Genomic DNA, 18,619 nt, shown 5'->3' with positions numbered 1-18,619 from the left:
TATGTATACATACATTTCGAGCCTCACAACATCCTAGTAAGGTAGGAGGGTAACGTATTTTCTTCTGCAAATAGCAAATGAGGATACTAGTGCTCGGAAACCCATTCCTTTAATTGCTGCCCAACTGCTTCTCTACTTTTTCTTCTCTGTGTCAGATAATACTTAACATGGACTTTGTATGTAGAAAAAGCAATTGGTATCGTTTCTTGGAAGAACCTACAGGCTAGCAGACATTGTAGTAATGACTTGATTAATGAACTCTTGAGGAGTGAAGCTCCGTGAATTAGGTTGGTGCAGGTATATACAGGGAGTAAGAAGAGTCCCCAGCCACAGCAAAGCTGTAGGAATCTCCCCATTGAGGTAAAGCCTCCTGTTGCAGAAGGGATGATTGGGAGATAGAGGGGATGAACCCTCAATGCATCTGTATACTTTTTATAAGGTTTCCATATTTGTTACATAAAGAGCATCCCCCTCTCCTATTCTCTGTTCCACATCTTTAATAATAGTTCCACAGTATTGTATTCATTTCTACCCACTGTTAGGTTAGAATTTTGTTGAAGATATAAACTGTCTGCGCCCTTATGCGTAGCTGGACTATACTGTTAAACATCCTTAGGATATCTATCAATGATATCAGTCAGCTTTCTGAAGCATCATAATTATGTTTTTTATTAACAGTTATTGATGTTAATATTCTGACCAGAAGAACATGGATGGAAATGCTTAATAATTGTCAGTTTCTTGTATCTAGTTTTTAACCATGTGTTCTTAGTCCTCTTATAAATGAAGATCTTTCTAAACTTATTTTCCTCTTGACCTCAGTCTCCATGTATAATCCATCTTCCTTCATGTTTTACATTCCATCCTTCTCTCCAACCTTCCACCTCCCCCATTCATCAGAGACTCTCTTTTTCCTTCCTAATAACCAGGAGAAATGTTGTGATAAGTAGAGAGGACTCAGATCTTTAAAACATCTCTTGGCTAGACCACTGCTTGCACAAAGCCACTGCTAAGCATAGCAGCTTTTTCAGTTGGTTACTATAGAGACAAACGACAGTAAATGGAGACATGCTTGACAGAAGCTAGGCAAGTAAGCTTCGTGAGACTCGACATCTTATATACAGGTTTATTAGGAAAGGTCAAAAACCGAAAAGGATAGGAAGGTGAAAGTTTTCACCAATGAGCTAATAGGTAATTGGTAGATTTCAGGTTGGTAGAATTTGTACCTGCTAAGGCCTTGAATCCAGCACGCAAAGAATCTACCTCCAAGTTCCCTGGTATGATTACACAGTATTTTTAAAAAAATAACAACTATGCTGTGAATGTTTTACATACACATTTTCGTGAGGGATATATGTTTTCATTTCTCTGGGTCTGTGCTTAAGAATGGAATTGCTAGGTCATGCGGTAGCTCCTTATGAGGAACTACGAAACTGTTTTCCCAAGTGTCTGGACCATTTTACATTTTAGTCATCAGGCTAAAAACGTAGAGCATTTTTCATTGGCTAATTGACTATTGGTATATCTTTTTTGGAGAAACATCTATATGGATTCTTTGGCCATTTAAAAGTTTGGGTCATTTGTCTTTTTATCATTGAACTTTAAGAGTTTTTTTCTAATACAAATCTTTTATTAGAGACATCAGAAATTTGTATTTATCAGGTTTAGAAAAATTTTCTCCTGTTCTATGAGTTATCTTTTTATTTTCTTGGGGTTGGCCTTTGCAGCACAAAACTTTTTATTTTGATGAAGTCAAATTATCTATTTCATCTTTTTTTGCTTGTGCTTTTGGTGTCATTTCTCAAAAACATTGCCAAATCAAGAGCAATGAAGATTTACACCTGTGTTTTCTTCTAAGTGTTTAATGTTTTTAGCATCTTACATTTAAGTCTTTGATCCAGTTTTAATTATTTTTGTATATGGTGTGAAGTAGGGGTCCAAATTGTCATGTTTGCAAGTGGATGTCTAATTTCCAAGCAGCGGCTTTTGAAAAGACTATTCTTTCCTTAATGAACTGTCTTGGAACTTTTATAAAAAATGAATTGACTATAAATATATGGGTTTATTTCTGCACAATCAATTCTGTTCTGTTGGTGTATATCCTTATGCCGTTACCACATTGTCTTGATTATTATAGCTTTGTAGTAATTTTTGAAATCAGGAAGTGTGAATCCTCCATATTTGTTTTTTCCTCCAAGCTTGTGTTGGCCATTTGGGATTTCTTGAATTTCCATATGATTTTGGGATCACTTTATCAATTTCTGCAGAGAAGCCAGCTGAGATTTTGATAAGGATTGCATTAAATATGTAGCTCCTTTGCGGGAATATTGCCATTTTAACAATGTTAAGTCTTCCAGTCAGTAAATATGGGCTGTGTTTTCATTTATTTAAGTAGTCTTTCATTTCTTTCAACAATGCTTTATAGTTTTTAAAGTATAAGTCTTATACTTTGTATTCCTAAGTATTTTATTCTTTTTGATGCTATTGTAAATGGAATTAGTATTTTAACACATTTTTGTATTCTTCATTGCAAGTATATAGACATAAGATTCATTTTTATTTTATTATATTTTAAAATTTTTATAAGAGTCATTTGAGCCAAACTGACAACATATGCTAGGGAGCAAAATCTCAAATGCTCCCAACATATGATTGATTTTTCAAAATTGATTTTGTGTCCTTAAACCCAGCCAACTTGTTTATTAGTTGTAATACATTTTTAGTGGATTTCTTTGCATTTTCTCTATGCAGAATCATTGCATCTGCAAATAGGTAGTTTTACATCTTTTTTTTCTGGATGCCTATTGTTTTATTTTTTGCTTAATTGCCCTTCCTAGAACCTCCAGTACCATGTTGGATAGATGTAGTGAACGTCTCTGTCTTGTTTCTGATCTTATTGGGAATATAGTCCATCTTAAGCCATTTAGAATGATGTGAGTTCTGGGTTTTTTGTAGATGCCCTTAATCATGTTGAGAATGTTCTCTTCCATTCCTTGTTGTTGAATTTTGTCAAATGCTTTCCCTGCCTCTGTTGAGATGATCTTGTGCTTTTTGTTCCTTACTCTGTTCATATGGGAATATTACATTAGTTGATTTCCAGATGTTGCACCAGTCATGCATTTATATAGTCTTTTTATATATTGCTAAGTTTGGTTTGCTAGTATTTTGTTGAGGATTTTTGTGCCTGTAGTCATAAGAGATATTGATCTTTAGTATTCTTGTGATTTTTGATATGAGGATAATATTGTTCTCATAGAATGAGTTAAGAAGTGTTCTCTTCTACTTATAAAGAAGAGTTCATGAAGAATTGGTATTTCAGTCTTTAAATGTTTGGTAGAATTCACCATGAAGTCATCTCTACTTGTAGATTTCTGTGTTAACTGCAAGGGTTTTAACAACATAGTCAATTTTCAAAGTACTTATAAGATTGTACAAGTTGTCTTTTTCAAGATAAACTTTGGCAGTTTATATATTTCAAAGAATTTGACCATTTCATCTAAGTTATCAAACTTAGGACATAGAGTTGTTCACTATAATTCTATATTATTAATTCAGTGTCTGTAGGGCCTATAGTGATGTAGGGCCTATAGTGATGTAGGGCCTATCAATAATAACTACTCATTATGTATCCTAAACCTTTTAAAGAAGTTTACTTATATTCTATTTAAATATCCAAGAATATATAAAATATTTCTACTGTTCCCCCCTTTTATAAAGTAATAAACTGAGGCCTGGATATATTAAGAAATTGGACTACAGTATGATATAGCCAGACTGAAGGTCCAGGATTCAAATCCAAGTCTAGGTGACTCCATAGCCTTAGCTTTTGACCACTCTGCTTTATTGACTGGTAGAAAAGATGAATTAAAATCAAATAAGATGTATGAAGGAAATCCTTTGTGACTGGGAGCAAACTTTTCATTTTCATCATTGGACTGTAATATCTACTGTTCTCTGTCTTTGGACCTTTCTCTGTAAACAGTATATAGTACAAAACCTCTTGTTATAATATCTCGGGAGATCTGTTTGCTCCTTCTAAACGTTTAGACCACTCACTAAGAGTATCTACCAAGGAGAGAAAGAAAATTTGGAGACTTCTGGATGTTACAAAACATTCAACATTTGTTAGATTTTCAGAGCATTGGTTCTTCTGAGACCTTCTAGTGACTAGACACCTGAAGTAGTTGTCCTGATGTCATTCATTCTTAGTATGCTGGAAATAAAAGCTGTGACCCTTCCATTTAAAATGCAGATATTTGTTTCCCTTCATAGGTATAAGATGTGCTTTTGAAAACAAAAGCCGACACAGTGTGCTTCTTTTCTTAGGTCTTACTGTAACTGCTGTGAAAGACTCAGGAGAATGGAATTTGGAGGCTGGAGCGTTAGTACTTGCAGATGCAGGCCTTTGCTGTATCGATGAATTTAATAGCCTCAAAGAGCATGATAGAACCAGTATCCATGAAGCAATGGAACAACAAACCATAAGTGTTGCTAAAGCTGGGTAAGAGTTTCTTTTTTAAAAAATCTATGGGAATAGTGAAATTAGTTAATATGTGATTATGGAAAAATGTGAAACTTATTGAACTGCAAGGTATGTTTGGTCCTCTCAGGAACTGTCAGTTAACACCCTTCATGGCACATTAGTTTTTCCATGGAGGTGAGTGAGAGAAGTAAAATGATTTGTTGGGAAAAGGAAAAGGAAAACTAAAGTGTAAATGTTAAGTTGACTAAATTCATGGAAGGGACTCATGAAGAGCTTTCAATGCAGGGTTCAACTCATTCTCTCATTCAATAATTGTTTGTCTACCCTGGGTGTATTATTCTGTTAAGAATTTTGAATGTTCAAAAAGAAAAGACTATACCTACTTTCAGTGGCATTCTTCTTATATATCTTAATGGAAGATTGATCAGAGCATATGGAAAATGAAAGAATATATATTAGCATAAGAAGTACCTGTTGCGACTCAAAGAGGTTCAGGGGTTGAGGTATGTGAGTCCCTGGATACATAGGACCAATGAGGGAGAAAAATAGGCAGGTTCAAATAGAAATTCCTTCACCCAGGCCCTGAGGTGGTTATAGGAAAATTATTTGGCTACAAAATCTGGCCACTAAGCAGGCTGCCAGGTCATCCAAGCAAAGGACAGCTGGAATTATCTCAGCCCCAATGCTACTGTTATAGGTATGAAGCCAACTGATCAGACAGATAGGGCTTCAAACAGTGGTGGTTACTTGGGAGCCAGGCAAACATTGTGGTGGTATAGATTCTGTGAAATCTGTTTATTACACTGGCAAAAAAGGAAAGAGGAGAGAGGTGAGAGCAGGATATGGCCCGGAGGAAAAAGATATAAGAAAAACTAGACCGAACCATTATCAGATCTATTCATTTAAATTCAATATGTATTTACTCAAATAGGTATTCATTAAGAGCCTGCTGTATGCCAGGCATTGTGCTAGACACTGAGAAGTACAAAGATGAATACGACATTGTTCTTGAGTTGTTCACTATTTTGTTAAGAAAGATAGACACAAGAGCAACAAAGTGATAATTTCATAATAAAAGTGTTATGTGAGAAAATATTTTAAAATAAATAATTATCACTTCAAAATTGTTTATTAGGGGAAATCAGAGATAATAGTTTCCTAAGTGTATTCAAGACTACTTTCTCTTCTCATTATGTTTTCATTTCATTAGCACCTTTGCTAGTTGGTAGAATCTATGGTTTATTTTGATATGCCTTTTCCAGAGGAAATCTGGGGCATTTTGAAAGAGTCCTAAGTAATTAACCCTCGCATCATGGAAAATTGGGACAGATGCTCTGAACATATTTTAGAAAGGGAGAACATTGGCTGTGCTATATGATAGGCTACATAATAAGTCTTCGTAAGTGAAATAGTTTATTGACCACTCGAAACTGCCCTTACCCTCTGCAAAGTGTGAATTCATATGAACTTTTTGTGCTACCCATCAGTGTGTTGTAAGTCCCAAAAGAAATGTTCCTATAGATAAACAGTTTGTCATGACACCTACAACTCGGACAATCTTGTCATAACTGTAACTACTATATGTACTCAAACAGTGTTTTTCAGACTGTTTATTATGGTAAAGGTCTAGTTTTAATGCTTTCCAATCTGTCAATTCTATCACAGAGCAGTATTTTCATAAAATACAATAAAATTATTTTTAAAATAAAAAGCAAAGAGACATACAAAATATAAGCCTAAATTCTTCTTTCACTTAGACTATAGAAAGTAGCAAGAGCATGTCACTGCTGTTCCAAAAAAACCTCCAGATAGCCCACAAAAATCATAACTTCCTTTGAACTTATTAGAGAGCCAAGTTTACAAGGAAATCAATAGTACTTAATTCCAAAATGTGCCAAGCCCTTCCTAGGAGAAATGAGGTACACAAGCTGTCACCTTTGACAGAGCATGAGAGGAGGAAGTGGCTGCCAGAGAACCAAATAAGGAGAGATAAGCAAAATTAATTTTAAATTCCCTCAAGTCCAAATGTGAGTTAGCATATCAGTTTAGAATAACGAGAGCTCCAAACGCAAGGGGAGTTCCCACTTGCAAGCCCTTTGCCACAGATCTCCACCAGATGTTCACAAGAAAAACTGGGCAGGACAGAAGAACAGAGAGACCCTAGTCTGCCCTCATCAGTCACAGAACCGGAGAGGTGATTGCTGCTGGGAAATAAGCACAAAATCCTGTGTCTTCCCCAGACACATCTCATATGAACCGAACACCTGATCACTGGGGGCTGGGCAACAAACCCTGTCATCCCCAGGGCCTCTGGGGAAAGGGTAGAAAAAAAATTCTTCTGCCTCTGGAGATTAGAAACTCTCCCTTCATTCCCACAGGAACTGGGAGAAAGGTGTGGCTTTTGGGAGAAAGGTAGAAGCAAAAGCCATCTTCCCCCGAGGGAAGAGCAGGAAATGGGTCCAGGATCCCAAACCAATACAAAACAGAAATCTGTACCTTTGGGAAAGGGATGGAAAAACCTTTCCTGCCCAAGAACACTACAGATACTGGCAGGACTCAGCTGCCATAGGTGGAAAGGATAGAAAGGCTTTTTTAACTTCTCCCTGCCCCCAAATAAACCTAACCGTAGGGAACAAGCAGCAATAGTCTGCCTCTGGGGAAGATGCAGGAGTGTGAAAGAGACCCCTCTGTGGTGTGGGCATGTGGTGACTGCTAAAACCTGAACGTAGAGCAGAAACCTTCAGCACTGCACTGCAGTCCTCAGACTAAGCACAAGGTAAGGCAGCTCAACACTGAGACCATTTGATCTGGTGCACTAAAAGTAAGGACAGCAACGACCATGCCAATTCCCAGATCACTTGGGATGAGCTTACACTATACATAAAGTGGTATAATATTATTCGAAGGTAGACTGTAATAATTTACAGATGTAAACTCAAAAACAACCACTAGAAAATAAAGGAAGCATAACCAATGAGCCAGTTGTAGAGAGAAAATGGGGTCATAGAAAATAATCCAAAAGAAGACAGGAAGAGAAGAAAAAGGAAACAAAGAATACATGAGAGAAAGAGAACACAGTTAGCAAGATAATAGATTCAAATTCAACCATATCAGTAATTACAAATCACTTAAACATTTAAAAGGCAGAGATTGTCAGATTGGATAAAAAAGCAAGATCCAACTAAGTGTTGCTCTTAAGAAACTGACTTTAAATTAAAACACATTAGTAAGTTAAAAGTAAAAGGATGATAAAAAATATTCCATGGAAATACCAAAACCTGACCAAGAAATTACAGGAAAATAAAACTACAGACCAATATCCTCCGTGAGCATAAACAAGAAAATTTTTGCCAATGCTTTAGTAAGTAAGTATAGCAGTATATAAAAAGGATTGTATATTATAACCAAGTGGGGCTTATCTTAGGAATGCCAAGTTGCTGTAACATTTGAAATCAATGTAATTCACAATATTAACAGACTAAAAAAGAAAAACCTATCATCCCAATAAATGCAGAAAGAGTACAGTTGGACAAAATTGCATTTAATTTAACAAAATTCAATACCCATTCATGATAAAAATTCTCAGCAAACCAGAAGTCCCTTCACCTGTTTAAATGGCATCTGTTAAAAAAAAAAAAAAAACCCACAAGAAACATCTCATACTTAATAGTGTGAAAGACTGAATCTGAATGTTTTCCAGTTAAGATTGGAGCATGTCAGGGATGTCCCAGTCTTACCCTTTCTGGTCAGTATTGTAATGGAAGTCCTTGTCAGTTTAGCAAGTCCCCCTCCAACTCCCCTACAAAAAAAGAGAAAAAAAAAAAAAAAGAAGAAGAAAAAAGAAATAAAAGACATATCAGAAAGGAAGAAGTTAAAACTCTATATTTTATATGACATGATCATCTACATAGAAAATCTCAAAGAATAAAGATAGTACTAGGATGCATTTTTTATTCTGTTAATATTGTGAATTATATATAAAAATCCATTTTATTTCTGTATACTAGCAATAAACAAGTATAAACTGAAGTACAATATAACACTTAAAATAAAGTACATCACTTATAATAGTATCTAAAAAGTTAAATGTTTAGGGATAAATATAGCACAGTACATTCTAGATTTTTACAATAAAAGCTACAGAACATTGATGAAAAATTTAAAAGGACCTAATACTCGCAGAGATATACTGAGTTTCATTGATCAGAAGACTTAATATTAAGATATAAGTTCTCCCTAAAGCAATCTATAGAATCAGTGCAATTTCAATTAAAATCTTTATAAGCTTTTTTTACAAAAATTGACAATCTGACTTTAAACTTTGTATGCAAAAGCACAGGAACTATACAATAGCCAAAAAAAAATTCAAAAAACAACATTTGGAGGACTTACTTTATTTCATGACTTGGTATAAACCTACGGTAATCAAGACAGTGTGTGGCATTGGTATAAGGATACACATAAACCAATGAAAGAGAATACAGGTCCAGAAATAGACCCACAGGTATAAAGGCAGTTGATTTTTTAAAATGATGACAAGATAAATCAGTGGAAAAAAGATAGTCATTTCAATAAAATAGTGCCAGTAGACTTGGATATCCATTTACAAAAATGACCTGTACATACATACTTACAGCAGCTTTCATAATCATCCAAGATCGAAAACAACCCAGAAATCCATTATCTGGTGAATGGATAAACACATTTTGATACATCCATGCAATGGAGTATAAATATAAATAGGCGATATAAAGGAATAAACTATTGATACATGCAACAACATGGTTGAATCTTAAAAGCACTATGTAAGTGAAAGATGCCAGGCACAAAAGATTATGTAGTTCATGATTCCTTTTATATGAAATTCTAGAAAAAGGCAAAACTGTAAGGGAGAGAACTCAAATAGTGGTTGCCTGGGGTTCAAGGTCAGGAGAGAAGATTGACTGCAGAAGTGTGCCTTAAAAATATGGATTTTACTATATGTAAATTATACTATAATAATCCTTAATTTTAAAAACTATGTAGGCACATATTTTATTTTTAGATTCAACAGACATGAACTCACTCTGTCAAATTACTATTAAAGTTTTTAAACACTTATTCTTTTTGCACTCAATCTCTTCTCTGGCTGGTAACAACATATGAATGCGTACGACAGAGCCCAAACTGTACGGTCCAATGGTAACTTGCACAGTAAGACACCACCTGAGGGTAGATGAAGGAGATGGAAAGGAATAACAGTGCCAGAGAGACCAATATATTTATCATCAGTAAAACCTTTTTTTTTTTTTTTAATTGGAGTGATATCTCCCAAAGGAAAGAATTTATTTAAAAAATAATTTTCAGGTTGGATTTCTTTTATCTGTTGTTGGGAAAGGTTGGGACTTAAAGCTAGGAGATGAGATTGGAGCTTTATTTTGCTACTACTATTTACAGTCAATTTTTCATTGTTTCTCCTTTAAACAATCTGTCCAATGTATAATCTGTGTTGAAAGGAGTTTTGCCTGAGAAGCACTTTGAGTGCTTTGGTGTAATGAACTTTTTTCTGGGTTTCCTTTTCAGGCTATTGCACCATAGTAGACATTGATATTATCATTATTATTATTATGGAAAACATTTCTATGATTATCTTTTCAAGATAAAATTCTTCAAATGTTTCTCTTTTGTCTTGGCTACTATCCACAGTTTAATATCTCTTTGAACTGTGCCATGGATCACGACCAATATTTTAGCCATCCAACTACTCCACAGGCCTTTCCAAGACTGCCACCTCTGGTTCCAGGAACTTTCAGGTTCCTTTCTGTTCCCCAGCAGTTACGCTTTGATTCACAAGGTCTCAAACCTGTTCTCAATATTTCCCTGCTCCATGTGGGACACTTTCTAGGGGTGATTTTATCTGTGTTCCACCATTACAAGGACCCCTTTGCTCTCTCCTCCTTTCCACTTTGTCTCCACTGATGTTTCCATTCCAGTCTGGGCTCTAGTTAGCTTTGCTGGTTTCTAAGGTCTATTTGCCTATTTACATGTAAATCGAAGTTTGTAGTATTCTTTCTCTTTCTCTTAGTTACTTTATAGTTTTGTTTTATGGATTTATTTGCTTTTCTTGTGTGTCCATAATGTGTCTGGAGGATATGCTGAGAGCTTTGGATGTAAATAGCTGCCATTATCCTATGGAAATCTAGAAATCAGTATTTTTTTTTTAAGTTATTCTTTCTTGTTTAAGTCATAATACCAACTTCTGCTGTGTATTTTTAAAACAGTACCTATGCTTTTCTTAAGCTAGTTATAGAATAAATAGTTGGAGAGACAGTTATCTACAATTATTTCGAAGGACCCAAATAAAGAAATGGATTTAGATTTGTTCTATATCCGTTAGAATCAATGGCTAAAAGGTTCAGTGAGACATATTTAGAATTTGTACAAGGAAGACGTTTTAGTGGTTAGAGCTGCCCAGAGACCAAGTAGGTTGTGTCTAGGGTTACAGAGGCCTTCAAGCTTAGAATAGAGAACATTTATATAAGGAATTCAAACATCTAATGAGTAAATGGATAACCTGTAAGGTGCCACCTGTGAGATGCTGCAAATTATGGGCTGACCCACCAACTCAGCCATGACAAACAGATTCAGCAGCTGGCTGGTTTATTGCAGAATATGTACATACATAAAATATGGTTTCATATTATATCATGACATATTGAAAATAATCACTGCTAGACATGGAACAAGCTCAGGAAACTGCATCAAGAGCTCCACCTCTTTAAAATGACCACTAAACACATTGGGTGTTTAAAGAATTATCGAAATAATTAAGAGCAAGAGTCTCCAGAGCTAGTGACTGGGTTGGCATTCTACCTCCACTACCTACTAGCTGGGCATATTGGCTTCCTCATTAGTAAGATGGTGAGAATTACTCTCTTTCATAGGACTATTGTGAAAATTGAATGAGTTAATCCTTAGGCTAAAATCAGGCATGTGATAAATGCTATTTAAGTGTAACTTATAAGTCTGCAATTCCATTCAGAAACCCTTAGGGCCAGATGCATGTTGGAATTCAGATTTTTTGTTTTAATTTTAGGAAGGTAATATAGTACATATGTCACATATGAAACCTCCAGGTAGTGTCTGAGACAGTACCCTGTAATCAAACACTTTAATTATTTCGTGATGAAACTTGAAACTGCACAATAAGTGGAAAACTGACATCAATTTACGTTAGATTTTGCTGTAAAGTTAACTATAAAAAACTTACTTTTTCATAGTTTTTTGGATTTTGAAATTGTGATAAGTGAATATGGACAACTATCATTATTATCATCAGGCTTCTACATCTATCTAAGAACCTTGAACAGTCAGCTAAAACATGATTCTGCTCCAGGATGAAATATTGAATGTTATAAGGTGGGCAATAACTGTAAAAGCTTTTTAAAGTTATAATGAAACTAGCACAAGTTACCTGAAGTAGACCTTAAACCAGGGTATGTGGGATTAGCAAAAGCTGTATCTTTTGGTGACTGGAACATAATTTGCAGATGGGCATTTTGTTCAAAGTAGATATAAACTAGCAGCTGTATTGTCTTTTGCCACCTCAGCATCAGAAGTGTATTCATCTTCAAACGTGCTCTCTCATTGTTGTGATTCTGACACTTTCTCTCTCACTGATTTTTTGTGTGTGTTTGTGGGTCTTTTAGACTTGGTCAGGTCCTTTTAGAAGTTCAGCTCTCTCTTGTCAAATACTCTCAAAAGAGGCCCAATTAGATGTTATTGTCTTTATTAGAATTTTTATGCAAGAGCAGCTCGGAGGCCTCTGGCCAGTATATGGATTGACTCCCCCTGGGTCAGGTGCCAATCTCTGGTCCAATTTGCTACTTCTGTCTGGCAGTTTACATTGAAGGGGTTGTGGGGTTACGTACATGGTGGGCATTCCAGTGATTGACCTGTCCGTGACTGTAATGAAGACAAAAGAGTCACTTGAGGAACATACCAAAGAACAAGTCATACAACAATTTTCCATGCTGGTAGATTTGTCGGTGCTGGGAAACAATAGTTTAGACAGAGACAGAATAGCCTGATAAATCAATCTTGATAGGAGGTAGCTCTTTATGAGAAGTCTTGAGCTCAGTGGGTTTAAAAGAGATAGACAAGAAGGATAGCAGGGTTTTTTAAGACAGTACTCAATCATGTGTACCTAATGGGGCGGAGACTCTTGACTGAGCTCTTAGTGGTTTTTATAGTTTCTCCCCAGATCATAGTTACCACCATGTGTGTGATCTTTTTTCCTCCATCCAAGTTGTCCTTTTAATTTTTTATTTTTTAACTTTTATTTTACTTACAGAAAAATGCAAAAATAGTACAGTTGTTTTTGCTCTTGGGCCCACAGTTAAGTGTGCCCTCAATCAACAGTCACAGCTATCTGCTTAGTGGTGGAACTAATGACAATGTTGTTCAAGTGCCACGTTAGCTCTCATGTTCATTTTTCATAGCGCTTACTCTGTGTCATTCTGCAATATAAGAAAAAGTTGGATCTTCCTCCAGTAGTAGCTCATCTAATTTTTGGCTAACAGTGTCAGAATTTTAAGTTCATTCTCCCTAATTAGAAGCCTTTTAATCTTTCTGATGCAAAGTACACAGTTAATTGCCAAATGTAGAGCTCTTGTGAAAATGTCTCTTGAGACGTAAAGCATATCAAGCAAAATGTAAATTAGTAGCAGATAAAAAGGGTTAAGTGTGGAAAAGGAATACTTAATCATGTATTCTACGAGAATAAAATACTCTGAATTTTACCTTTAAAACACCTTGCCTGCTCCTCATTCCTCAGTTCAGACATTTTTTTTCCTTTGACCAGCAATACAAAAGCTTCTATATCCTAGAATAGGAATCTTTCATTGAGCCATCATTATCTAGATTTTCTGGTCCTTTCTTCTAGGACCACTTCAGGTTTTTCTTTGAGATGTTCGATACCTTACAATATCATTTTCAGGATCTCTTGAAAATGTCTGCTTTTGTTTTCTCTCTTTCTCTTTTACATGTTTCAAGTGATCAAAGTCTGACTGATTTGTAAAGGATTTTTTATTTGAATTATAATCTCTCTAAGGATATTAGTATGAACCACTGGATCAGAGTATCTGGCTGGCCTCCAAGGCTGCAGGGAGTTCTCAGAGATTTTTTTTAATGTGTCAGTTTTTATGCACTGCACAGAATTAGAGAGTTCTTTTTAAACATAAGAACCACACACTTGATCATTTTCCAGACAATGTTTTTTGAGTAGAGGTTAAACTTTATCCATGTGGTAGGCATATACCTGTAGAAGCATATGGTAATGTATATTATACCCACGATTCGAATGTGCAGGTAGCTCGGACAGACCATTCAACTTAATTTCTGCACTGTAAAAGTTTGTTATGGGTAGTCAAAATAGAAAAAAAATGCTAAAATACTCATGATGCCTAGAGTCTACTAAAATGTAACCTAACAGTGTCATTAACCAAAATATAGGTCTTATTGAATCAGTACATATTTGAGAAAACCAATAATTTTTTGTTGTTCTTTGTTTATGTTACTTAAATTTGAAAATATTTTTAAAGTTTGAAGTTTCAATACCTTAGATTTGTCCTGGCTGCTGAATGAAAATAGAAAAACCAAGAGGAAAATGCTGAAATATGAGCTTAAAAAAGATGTCAGTATTTATCAGTATGTGAATTTACCTGTCTTTTTAAGCTGTGTAAATGGGTCCCTGTGCCTGATGAGCTGCGGCACAATGCCACACAACAGTGTAGTCACGTGAGAGAGCTTTATGTGATGATGACGTTAAAGCTGTAGAATGCTGAACTAAGTGACAATTTGGGAAGGGTAAGTTTCATTACTTTCAAGGTTCTTTTCAAACTTAACTAGGTTAGCATCTCATCAAGGGCAGGGTATCAGTGGATTCTTAAATAATAGAGGATACCCTCACTATTTGCTGAGGACATATCTTAGGAGAAAATTTAACATTGCAGTTATGTATTTGGTGCTACCAAATATACTCACATGTCTAGGTAGACAGTACAGTCTAAAATGTAAAAACAGCAAGATGGCAATTTATTGTTTTGCTCAGTAAACATGCGTGAGCACTAAGCAGTGTCATGCTCTCTGCTGGCTGCTAACACCTGCTAGCTACAAAGATGAAAAGACAATGCCTTTGTTCTCAAGATTCTTGTAGTGAGACACATAAGAAAGGGTTTATCAGTACATTGTGCTTCCAATAGCCATAGAAGAGCCACAGCACCAATCCCCACTCAACCGATCTTCAGTTTTCTAGTCCACACCAGCCTACCTATCAGAATCTGAGACAGGACCTGGGAACATAGATTGTTAAAACCTGCCTCAGTTCTCATTGATGAAGCAAGCTTAAGAACCACAACTCCAGGGTAAGATTGCTCCACACCCAGGCACCCTGTTTGCCTTTTTCTTCCAGGACCTTATGAAGCTTCATCTCTGGTGGCATCTTTCATAAACTCGCCTCAGGCTAAGCTGAGGTGGCTGGGAAAGGAGGAAACCAGCCTTTCTACCCAACCCCTGAGAGGTCTCTGACCCCTAGGGGGCTGAAGGGACTGTGGAACATGCTGAGGAGCCTTCCTTAGAGGCACGCAGGCATGCACCAAGTTGTGAGGTTATAAATTTAGATCAAGCACTTTTGAGAGTTTTCTGTTCTTTCTAGGTGATACATGCGAACAGTACTTTCACTCTTTTCCTCTTTCCTCTTCCTGTTGTCTGTGAATCTCTTGTTACCACTCCTTAAGTCAACCCAGATATGAAAGGTAATTTGTCAGTTTTATCAACCTTGTTAAAAAGAGAAGGATGTGTATACCTAGCAATTAAGGTTACCAAAAAATACATAATGAATTACGAGAATATCATTAATATGTTTTTATTTTAAAGAGTTTTGTGGAGGTTTTTCCCAGTTTTTTGGATGTCCCTCTTTAGGAGAGCAAAGATAGTTTTTGCTTTTTACAAACATACCATTTATTGTGATCTTTTCTTCTGACTTTTTCTCATGACAGCTTTGAGATATGATTCACTTACCACCCAAAGTCTTATCCTTTTAAAGTATACAATTTCATGGATTTTAGTATATTCATAGTGTACAACTATCACCACTACCTAATTCCTGAATATTTTCATCACCCAGAAGAGAAATCCCAAACTCTTTAGCTGTCACTCTTCATTCCCTCTATTCTGGACATTTCATATAAACAGAATCACACAAAATGTAACTTTTTGTGTCTGACAACTTTCACTTGGCAAAGTGTTTTCAAGATCATGCCATGTTGCATGTATCGATAGTTTGTTCCTTTTTTATGGCCACCTCCTGGCTTGTGGCTTTTCACTGTGTACTCACATAACCTTTCCTCAGTGCCTGAGTGTGGAGAGAGTCTCTGGCCTCTCTTCTTTTTATAAGAACATTAATCCTATTATGGGGATCTACCCTTGTGACCTCATCTAAACCTAATTACCTGTCTAAGGTCCCCACTCATAATACCATCACATTGGTGGTTAGGGCTTCAACATAATGAATTATAGGGAGACACAAACATTCAGTCCATAACAGCCTGCATTATTTTTTTTGTTGTTGTGGTTAAAAGACACATAACATAAAATTTATTATCCTAATTATTTCTAAGTGTATCGTTCAGTAGTGTTGAGGATAGGCACATTGTTGTGCAACTGATCTTCAGTTTTTTTGTCTTGCAAAACTGAAAATCTATACTCATTAAACAACTCCTCATTTTCCCCTTTCCTAATCCCTGACAACTACCAGTTTCTGTTTTTATAAATTTGACTGCCCTAGATACTTCATACAAGTGGAATCATATAGTATTTGTCTTTATAACTGGCTTATTTCGCTTATGTCCCCATGGCTCATCTGTGCTTTGGTATGTGACAGAATTTCTTTTTAAGGCTGAATACTATTTTATTGTATGTATATGCCATATTTTGTTTATCCATTCTTCTGTCCATGAACCCTTAGGTTGCTTCCACCTCTTGGCTGTCATGAATAGAGCTGCCATGAACATGGATATGGTCTCCATTCTTCTTATTCAACTTAAAGGTGCCTACTGCAAGGATACCTAAAGCAGGAGGCTTAACCCTTAGTCTGGGTCACTTAATGCAACTGAGAAAATTTGCTGGGTTTTCATGATTTCAAAGTGTTTTTTAGTCTTGCCTCATATTACCTAGGGTCTAGAAGCAATTGTTTTTTCCAACTCTTTAAAACCTAAAACTTCTGAGCTGTCTTTATTGTCTTTCATTTCTCCTTGAAAACTGGTCGGTTCTTTCCTGTACTCATCTCTTTCCTGCAATATTTTGCCTAAGGAAGCTTTTCTTGCTCATGTTACAGTCTGATGTGGGTTGAGGGTGGGGTGCTCTGCTCCGCATTATCATTCGGGGCCCAGGCTCCTTCCCTCTGGTTGCTCTCTGACTCCAAGGCCTTATGCTCTTCTATACTCTGCTACCGAAGAGAGAGAAAACAGGGATGGTTTCACAGGAAGGCTTTTAGGTGCCTGACCTGGGAGTAGTATAGGTTCTTGACCTCATTCCATTGGCTAGACTTGGTATTACAGCCCTGCTTAACTGTAAAAGGAAATGGGAAATATAATCTTGCTCTACTCTAAAGGAAAGGGAAATAAAGTCTGGTGAACATACAGCAGCCACTACCACAGTCTACAGTTAAATTTGGAAGTGATGGAATATAGGTGATTAAAGCCATGAGTAAAGATAGGCATCGCCGCATACAGGATATAATGAGAGACTGTCACAAAAACAAGGGCACTTTCTGGAGGGCCTGTAATGGTAAAAATAGTTTATGTAACCCAACTTTACAATATTTAGGAAAATTACTATGTTTGTAGGAAAAGTTACATATGTACATTAAAAATAGAAAAGTCGCTTTTTCAAAAATCTGAATGTTTTCACTCAAAGTTAAACAGAAAAACTATATTATCATGATTATTTTATGACTGTTGAAGCCTGTGAATATAAAACGACTCTGAATTTTAGAAATAGTGAAGTAAGTAAAGATTTCTTCTTTATCATTTGTTCAGTGCTTATTTTTTGAGCATTTCTATGTGACAGGCAGCCCAAGGATTATACCGATAAGTAACAGTCCCTCAAGGAAGATCAAATTTAGTAGGAAAAAAAAAAAAAAAGGCAAGTAAATAAATACCTAAAACATCAGGTAGAATCTTTAAGAACACAGAAACTGTTTATCTAAAATGTTACACCACCCGCGTGGCAGTTTGGAGGTGAAAGAGCGTTGGTTCTGCAGCTATAAGCAGATCCAGATCTGAATCTCAGCTCTGCTACTCTCTTTGTAACCTTGGGAGAAGTTATTAACATCTCTGGACTTCTAGTTTCTTTAATTTCTAAGTTGGTGATAGTAATACCTACCTTTCAGGTTGTTGTGAAGATGAGATGTATTGTGTATACATAAAGCCTATTTATACATAAATACACAGTGCTTGGTATTACAGATATGCTAGATATCTTTGCTATTACTATTGAAGAAGGTGGAGTTCATATTGGATTGGAACAATGACAATTTCCTTACACTAACTCGTGAGTTCATTCACTCAGTAGTTATTTAGTGAGTTATTACTTTGCATGAGGTACTTAAAATTAGATCGTATATATGTCTGTATTTTCGAGAGCCCTGTTCAGTTTCAGATACAGTAATGTTTGTAGCACACGTCTACAGCCACCAGGCTTATGTACTGCCTTTCCCTTTTTCAAATGACCAGAGATTACTCTATCCTGCCTGGCACTGCCCTTATCCTCCTCCTTTGTTAGAGGCAGCTGCCTGACTTATTATCCCGCACGATATCTGCTTCCCCTGCCCACCCCTCTATTTTTCATTAGTGGCATTTCTACTAGTGCAACATCTTTTCTCCACGTATAATTCTACCCTAGCTTCCTTCCTTAAGCTTATTTTTTCATTTTTTCCCAGTTATCGCAGGAATAATTCACCTTCTTTTGTTTTTGCTAGTTCATTTTCTTTCTCACACCATGATTATACATCTTATGGATACCCAGAGGTTTCTGTTTACGGATACTAAAGCTGACACCAATGCCATTGTCTGTCGCACATATACTCGGAGAGGTGCT

General features: G+C 36.1%; 1 protein-coding gene across 9 annotated transcripts in view; it reads left to right on the top strand.

Moving 5' to 3' along the window:
- Nucleotides 1–18,619, top strand: part of MCM9 (minichromosome maintenance 9 homologous recombination repair factor) — a 65,818-nt gene that overhangs the window by 34,805 nt on the left and 12,394 nt on the right. For 7 of the 9 annotated variants that reach the window (XM_036221280.1, XM_016153634.2, XM_016153626.2 and 4 more), the window contains one exon: nucleotides 4,327–4,501. The exons of the other annotated variants lie outside the window; for them this stretch is intronic. In XM_036221280.1, coding sequence (XP_036077173.1) covers nucleotides 4,327–4,501 — 175 coding nt within the window. The remainder of the gene's footprint in view (nucleotides 1–4,326; nucleotides 4,502–18,619) is intronic. 9 annotated transcript variants of the gene reach the window in all.

The sequence above is a fragment of the Rousettus aegyptiacus genome, unplaced genomic scaffold (assembly GCF_014176215.1).
Source record: "Rousettus aegyptiacus isolate mRouAeg1 unplaced genomic scaffold, mRouAeg1.p scaffold_m13_p_1, whole genome shotgun sequence".
Classification (NCBI taxonomy): domain Eukaryota; kingdom Metazoa; phylum Chordata; class Mammalia; order Chiroptera; family Pteropodidae; genus Rousettus; species Rousettus aegyptiacus.
The sequence above is the reverse complement of the archived record's forward strand: the minus strand, read 5'-3'. Positions and strand labels throughout refer to the sequence as shown.